At 35.1% G+C, this 8,553-nt stretch overlaps 1 protein-coding gene across 2 annotated transcripts; it reads left to right on the forward strand.

Moving 5' to 3' along the window:
• The first annotated feature begins 2,441 nt into the window (after positions 1–2,441).
• LOC126739182 (uncharacterized) lies at positions 2,442–4,377 on the forward strand. Of its 2 annotated transcripts, XR_007661565.1 has the most exons (3): positions 2,442–2,534; positions 2,598–3,184; positions 3,952–4,377. XR_007661565.1 is itself a non-coding variant. In XM_050444748.1 (2 exons), the coding sequence occupies exons 1-2, from the start codon at positions 3,507–3,509 to the stop codon at positions 4,223–4,225; spliced, it is 360 nt and encodes a 119-aa protein (XP_050300705.1). In that variant the 5' UTR covers positions 3,500–3,506; the 3' UTR covers positions 4,226–4,377. The 2 variants fall into 2 exon arrangements, 1 of the variants encoding a protein (XP_050300705.1); XM_050444748.1 differs by lacking the exons at positions 2,442–2,534; positions 2,598–3,184 and adding an exon at positions 3,500–3,592.
• The last annotated feature ends 4,176 nt before the right edge of the window (positions 4,378–8,553 follow it).

Raw genomic sequence — 8,553 nt, forward strand, 5'->3', positions numbered from 1 at the left:
TTTATAAGGCTCAAATACGCCCTTCCCTCGAGTATTGCTCGCATGTCTGGAGCTCTGCACCCAAGCATAGCTTAAAGCTGCTAGATTCTATACAGAAGAGAGCTATTCGTCTTATCGACAAACCAGAACTGACAAAGAGTCTGGATAGTCTGGAGCACAGCAGAAAGGTGGCTGATCTCTGTTTATTCTACCGTTATTATCACGGTAAGTGCTCCTCTGAGCTGGCAGGCCTGATTCCACCCAGGGCTGTTCCGGCAAGAAGGACGCGTCTAGCAGTTGCGGCTCATCTACATCGAGTCCACCTGGCTACCCCAAGGACGTCGCTGTATCGGGACTCATTCATCTGGAGAACATCCTCTTTGTGGAACGGGCTTCCACCTCACATATTTCCCGACGCATACAACCTGCAGTGATTCAAGATAAATGCCCACAAATATCTTCGCGCAAGCACCACTCCAAGAGTGACATAGGACTTTCCTCTTGTGCTTGTGTATACCATTAAAAAAAAAAAAAAAAAAAAAAAGTTAAAAAATCTTGTCTATGAGCCTTTTACTTTTTTTAAGAGGGATCAACAGCCAACAGAAACTCTGGATCAGTTTATGACAACTCTAAGGCAACTTGCTTCTACATGCGAGTTTAAAGAAACTGGCGTATTAATCAGAGTGGTAATTGGTTATGGGTATTAAGGATAGCAGAATACAGGAAAGACTTTTACAGGAATCTAATTTAAAGCTTTCTGAAGCAATAAAGATAATATGTAGGTCAATGAAAGCTAGTGTTGCTACTCAGAAAGAAATTTTTCAGGCACAAAATCAAGCTGTACACTCTGTTAAACTTAGGAAACATACACATGGGCCTGGAAAAGCTGAGGGTACATATCATAAAAGTTCAACATCTGGGTATGCTGAGCAGTCTCAGGATAAAGCTGGGCGAAGGGTTTAATCATCAAATTTTGGTAAAGACTTTAAATTAAAAACCTGTTCTAGTTGTGGCTCAAGACATGCAAAAAACCAATACCCTGCATATTTCACTGTGTGTTCAAAATGCCATCATAAAGGATATTATAGAAGGTACTGTAACGGAAAATACCAAGTAGTACATAAAGTCGATGCAGAAATTGACATTATACACAATAATAATAATCGGAGGGATTTTTTTATAATCGGAACCAACAAACCAAACAAAACAACGCTATTTTTTTTGGATTTTCATCGCACACGTGTCTTTCTGTCACCTGTCTCGGAAGTTAGGTTAGGATACCCTTCTCCCTCACAATTTAGCAGTAGAAGTGTGATCACGCATTTTTCGCACGATGTGAGCGCTCCCCTGTTTACAGAATAAACTTTTAGTAATTTTCGAGTGAGCTCCGCCCACTTCTCGTGTGAACATTGTTTCAAGCGTTTACAGAATAGCCGTCCTGACAGTGTTGCGTAGTTCACTACGCTAATAATAAGATCGTTCATGTATCTAACTAATAATAAGTCCTACTAGATAACCCTTAGCCTTTCTCATTTAATCTCGCTACCTATCAAATGCCAAATATTACAGTCATAACTCATTATTTCACCAGCAAATAATTTGTTATAAGGCTTTGTCAAATCTGACGTAAAGCCGAATACAAGAAATGTTTTTTTTTTCGTTTTATCAATCTCACAACCATACATTTAAAGTAAGACACGTTAACATTACTTTCTTATCTAAACTTTTATTTAATATATTTTTCTTCGATTGAATAATTCATACTTGTTTTCAAATATCGACTGTCACTGATTTATTGACACTTTTTCTCACGTCAGTGACAATATTCATTTTACTGGTGCCCGTTTGATTTTACCTGAACCGAAAATTTGCTGATTTTGAAATTACATTTAATGGAATAATTCAAGATTCGATTATTAAAATTTTTTGAAACTTGGCACAAGGGTTTGCCAGATTGGTGTCTTCAAAAAGTTATCTTACATTTTTTCTATAAAATCTACAGGGAAGCCAATAATTGACCCCCTTAAAATTTACATGGGTTTCCCTATGTTCCGCTCGGCGACGGACCACCCGGTATATAGATATTTTGAGTTGTGTTCCATAGAAAAAATTAGTATTTGTAAAAATTAAAACATCTTACGTTATAGTACATAAAGGTCTGGCCTATTCTGGTCAGATCAAAGAAAATATATTATCGTTAAAAGCAACTACAAGTATAATATTATCAACTTACCATGACTATTTCTAAATATTCCAGGAGATTCAAATAAATTAGTTAATTAGTTTAAATATTATGAGTAAATCAATGCAAACGGATTCACAGAAGGATGTATCAAAAAGTGCAAAACTGATCTAAAAATAATATCGAATGAGGACATAAAAATATTTTTTTATTAACGAATTTACGTCATCATCAGTTTGTTAAATGGTTGGGCAAATATGATAGTACCAAACGTAGTTTTAAACGTAGTTACAAATTACAAGGTGTGTGTAAGGTTACAAATTTAATTTTCAATGAACAAAAACATCTATTTTTAGTTTTCACAGGTCGTGATGTATGTATATTTACATTATTTTGATTACTCTCGTGTATATATATTTGATATTTTCTTTTGTAGCTTTAAATAAGATGAATAACTCTAACCAATAATTCAGTCTTAGCTAGTCCGCGCGGCAGATGATGCAAACTAGACGGAAATTATGCATGTTGAAATGCAATAAAATAATTAAAATTAAGCCTTTTATCTATTTTTTAAAGTTTGCAGTCAAATGTCACTCAGCAAATCTTAAAAGATTGCTTCTCAAAATTCGGCAATAACGGCACAATTTTTGTTCGTGAATCATCATACATCATCATAATTTATTATTTAATATATGTATATGTTATGTATATATATTTAAAATATTCTTACGTCTTCTTTGTTGAATTTTTTATTCAGTCCGCCCTCGCGTCCTGCATATTAAAACTTTTTTAATAAGTAAAAAAAGTTTTTTTTTGCGTACAAACTTCCGGAAAGAATTAAAGCGGATTAGCGCTGCAGTGGTGCAGGTGCAGAAGATGTCAAACCTTTGCTGTGGTATTTTGAAGAAATTATTTTTCTTTACCCAAGAAACACCTAGTGCTTCAGTGAGCACGATGGACATATCTCAGGATGTTCACGACGACGAGGATCATGCAGGTGTAAATGAAACCAGCGGCCACACAGTAAGCTGTTTATTTAAATATAGCATAATATAGGTTAAGTAGACTTAATAATTGGTTGAGTTAATTGCGCCTGCAATTTTATGTTGCTATGAAATCTGGCCTTCATTGTTGAAGAAATTAGAGTTGGTATCTCTAACTACTTTAGGATCATTTATTGCGTTTCTGGACGTAGTGTTTGGCCTAAGTGGTGTTATTTTATTCACAACTTCCCTCCACGATCCGCTCGGACCAATGCCTGCCTGCAAATCCTCACTATCCACGATATTTGTAGTGACATATACTCGTGATTGACGTTTGCGTAAAAAGTTATGTAAATAGCAACATGCCAAGGCAAATGTTTAAGACTTTTCTGGAGAGAGTGTTATTGGCTTCTGTAGCACACCAAATCGGCCTGCCAAAATCCCAAAGGTATTTTCGATCATACGACGAGCACGGCTCAAGAACTCTGAACTCATAGTTTGCGTTTGTTAGTATCACCATCACAATGCTGGAAATTTTTTTATAATTAAAGTAAAGTGATCTTGAATTGGCGGGTTTCTTTATTGCAACATGCTTGCCATCGATTGCAGCCAGGCAATTGGGGAAATTCCACTGATCATATAAATCTCGTGCAATCTGGTTCCTTTCTTGATTTGTGGTTGGTACCTAAGAAAAATAGAGTTATTCTATTAATAAGTTAGTGTTTTAATATACATATATATGAAATAATTTTTTTTAATCCTAAACAGTTTAAAAAGCAAAGATACTTTACTTAATTTTTTTTTCAGGCGAATAATGAACCTCGCCAAAATAACAGGAAACGTACAGCTCTACATCTCACTGACGAATTGGTGCAATTGGCTTCCAAACGCCTTCAACAACCACAAGACGACACCGAGAAAATTGCTGCATCTTGGGCAGTCGAGCTCCGAAGCTGGGAAGAAAGCAGTCAAAGATATTTTATTTGAAGAAATAACTGTGAACCCTGGGAACATCGTAATTCTGTGGAAAATAACGTCTCACGATTCTCCACACCATATTGTGTTCAGTCCCTCCCTTTAATACCTCTTCATTCCGTCAGTACGAATTAACAGATCCCTCTCCGCAAGACACAAGTACACATTTCGCTACTTTCCAGTAAGAATATTACCTTTAAAATTTATGTAGGTATACATTCTGTACAATGTCAATTCTTATTCTACCCAATCAATGTATGACAATATTTTGCAGATTAAATAAAACGATTTCAAAAGATACAGTACTTACCTTAATATATTCCTTGAGGCACTTGATCAGAGCAGTGAATATTTCCACAACAATATGGCCTAATGACTGAGGTGAAACTGCAGTTAAAAACTTCAGGTCTTCAAAACTATTCCCAGTTGCGAGATATCGTAGGGTTATGGAGAACCATTGACTTGCAGAAATTGCATCGCGCATGACACTGGGCCCATGTTCTGCCTTTCTGCGAGCCCTTTTTCTTTTCTTTTTTTGCACTTGCGACCACAGCAATTATCACGCAATACAATTCACTTTCACTTAACATGTTGAGATTAAAAAACTCGAGAGTGCTCCGCATACACTCGACCCGATGACAATTGACTTATTATGTTCCAAGACTGGGGTGATGAATTTCTGAAGAGACTCCAGCTGATGTTTACTATATTTTTGTGTTTTGTGCTGACAAAGATTGGGGGTGTGTGAGCCATGTTACCCATTTACACTACCGCTCAAAAGTATTTGCCCACATATGACTGTTTTAAAGTTATAACTAAAAATAATAAACTTATCAGTTATTCTTATGAAACGGTTTATTTATCACAAAATCAATATAAACATTTAAGAAAATCAAATTTTGGATTCATCTACATATCCACCTCGATTTTTTATAATAGCTTCACAGAGTTTCGGCAGTCTTCTAATTAATTTGTCCAAAGTTTCCTGAGGTATCTTGTGCCACTCTTCTTAGATGATCCTCCACGAGCCTTTTTTTGATGTAGGGCATGATTTTCGCACTTCTCTATCCAGTTCATCCCACAGTAATTCGATAGGATTGAGGTCCGGTGATTGTGGGGGCCATACCATAACTTTCAGAAGATGTTGCCTTTGTAATTGACCGAAATCTTGTTTGCTCATTTTCCACGTGTGCTTGGGGTCATTGTCATGTTGAAAGATGAAGTTTTCCCCAATTATACGAGTACCAGAAGGAAGTACATTGTCACTTAAAATTGTTTTGTAACCCTCTTTTCGAAGAATTCCCTCTATTCTAATTAGATTGCCCACTGCAGATCCGAAACAACCCCGCACCATCACCGAACCACCACCGTGTTTAACTGAGGCCACCGTACAGTTCTCAGCGACCCTTTCATTGGCATAACGGCGAACAAAAACTCGCCTCTCGTTCCAAAAACCTCGAATTTCGACTCGTCACTCCAGAAAGCTTTCTTCCAGTCATTAATGGTCCATTCTTTGTGTGATTGGGCCCACTTAAGTCTTTTCTTCTTATTAAGATCCTTCAGTAGCGGTTTTGATACAGCTAAAAGTCCTTTAAGACCAGCATTATAAAGTCGCCGTTTTACTGTCGAAACATTAACCGCTTTTTTAAGCTCCTTGTTAATTTTTGCTGTGATTTCAGGGGCGGTAAGGCGTCTATTGCGTTTGCTTGTAGTTATAATATTTAAATCGTCCTCTGAACTTGTTGCCTTTGGCCTTCCCGATCGAGGTTTGTTGCTAATAGTCCCTTCTCTGGTGAATTTCCTAATATTATAATCGACAGTCCGCCTTGGAAATCCGTCGAAATTTGACGGTTAGTCCAGCCTTATGAAGTTCAATGATAATACCTTTTGTTTCTACCGATAACTCTTTTGTTTTAGCCATTTTAAAGAATGTTGAAAAACCAGCAAAGAAACGGTGACAATCAGAAAAAGTGACAAAATTATTTACCAATGTTACACAAAATCAATCCTTAAAGACCAAACACCTTTAAATGTTTCAAATTTCATCGCAAACGAGCTGTAAACAGATTAGTTTTTTAGAAGAAGTGCATATTTTTCCTACATTGTTTGTTATTTGCAAGACTATTTTTAAATATTCAGTGTTTTTAAATGAACCATAGTTAATAGGTATGCTGTTTAAGCATATATGCAATTTACAAAAGAGATACAATCTAAATATAGGTATAAAGATAAGATTTTTGTATCTAATTTAAAATATTAAAGAGAATATATGGTGGGCAAATACTTTTGAGTGGTAGTGTACTTAGTAAACCTGTTAAAACTAAACTCCGCGGCTCTAGACTGGATGTCGATATTCTCCCCCATATAGCACAATGATATATTAAAGAAGTCTAAAAGATATTTGTTTTAGAACATGTGAGACGTCTCTAAGAATTTCTCTATTTCCAGGACTTTAAGATATCTTAAAGAGGTACGGATGTTAGAAAATGCAACATCTTCAAGATGCCTTTAAGATGTCTTTTTTATAGCTTTATTAAGACTATTCATCCTAAATTTAAAATTCACATCTAAATTAAAATAGTATGTAAATAAAACGAGAATATATCTACACATTTTTAAATGTTCTTCAACATACACAGGTAAGAAAATAAATAAATTAAAGGTATTTAATTTATATCGAGAGTCATCATAGTTGTAGGGGTTCGAGCCACCTACTTTAACAAGTTTAGTTACCTAATAAATAAATTATTTATGTAAAGTTTACTTGATCAAAATATGGAAACTTATACTACATCATTAAAATTTGTAGTATTTTCCAAATATTGTTTAAGTTTAAGCGTTCTCAATGTGTCAACCTCAAAACTGGACTGGACGGCTGTATTATTTTGAGACATATTAATACTTAAATCAATTAGATTTGAGGTTAAGTAAAAAGTTCCTCCAAATGTTCAACACTCATTTTACCAAATTTTTGTGAACCACCTTCACGCTCTTTATTGTCTTTACTTGTTTCATTTCGCCCTATAGCCTTTTTAGCCCACATGTAATATTTCAGAACATTTCTTCTCTTTATTTTTACTTACACCTTTGGGTACACAATTCACAGACATCGTAGTCAAAACTGGATAAAGTTAAGTAACAAAAATACATTTAAATATCAATAAATGTTGAATAACTTCTAATTAACCCCAAACACAACACTTTAAATAATCGCAGCACGCAAAAGCAAAAACTATGGGTTAGGTTAGGTCAAGTTTGAGGTTAAGAGCAATCATCAGCACGTGACTTTGCCCGAAATGGATTTAACGCGCTTTATTGGGAAGGTGATCATTTGGCAACAACGCATCACTAAAGCAAAGCACTAAGCAGAACGCTGTTCGTCTCACAGCAGACGGGTCAATGTCCGAGTAGAGATGAGCGATCCGGTGATTTATTAGGAACGGCGTGATTAGCGACCGTGATTCGGCAATCACCGTTCTTTTAAACGGTGACCGTGATCACTGTATTTTTAATATTTACATTTAAGGAGTCGCCTGGTGGCGAGCCAACTGGCCGGGCTATGGTTAAAAGCTGTAAAAATATCAGTCATCACTCATACGTCATACGCATTTAGCATGAAGTCGTTCCATAATAATATACACTATTGGAACGGTAACAGGTATCTCATTATTATGAATATATATCAGAATATTTCAGTCACCGCCGTTATTGGCGATTTACAAATCACGGTGACAAAATCTCCGATAGTGAAATATCGCTCATCTCTGCACCCGAGATTCGTCGGGAGGAACCGATTCGTGAATTTTTTAGTTTGCAAGCGGTTGGACTTTTTTGCGTTTCCTTACATACAAGTTGCACGCGTATTTTGATATTTCACGACAGTTGATTCAGTAAATAAAATAACATTTTTGTATTAGTTCAATTAAAATATCCTCATATTCTTCTGGTAATACAGTTTATTCACTATTCAAATTGACGAAAAATAAGCCCATAAGAAGAAAAAATTAAGTCATATTAATAAATGCATTTAATTAATAAAAATAGCATAGATGGATATTTTCGATTTGACTTTGATGTCTTAAATAGGAGGCTGCGTTTTGACGCATTCTTTAATTATTTTTCAATTGACATAATACATGACAACATGTTAAGTGAAATTTTAGAGTTTGCTTATATTTGAAATATTTACTGACTGCATTTCAAAAGTGATTGTTTATAATAAGATCCTATTTAAAAAAATATTGCCAAAAATACTGGTTTGGGAATTTTAAATAGGCGTGTAAAAGATGCAAGCAATAAAATACAATGAATATTATTTTTCCGTGATTACTTTATTAAAAATTAAAACCTTCAATTCCTATTTTAAAATTTAAAAATCCGGTTTTTTCTTGAGTATGAAACAAAAAGTAGCAATGCGGTATTATTATTCTCAGA

The sequence above is a fragment of the Anthonomus grandis genome, chromosome 8 (assembly GCF_022605725.1).
Source record: "Anthonomus grandis grandis chromosome 8, icAntGran1.3, whole genome shotgun sequence".
Classification (NCBI taxonomy): domain Eukaryota; kingdom Metazoa; phylum Arthropoda; class Insecta; order Coleoptera; family Curculionidae; genus Anthonomus; species Anthonomus grandis.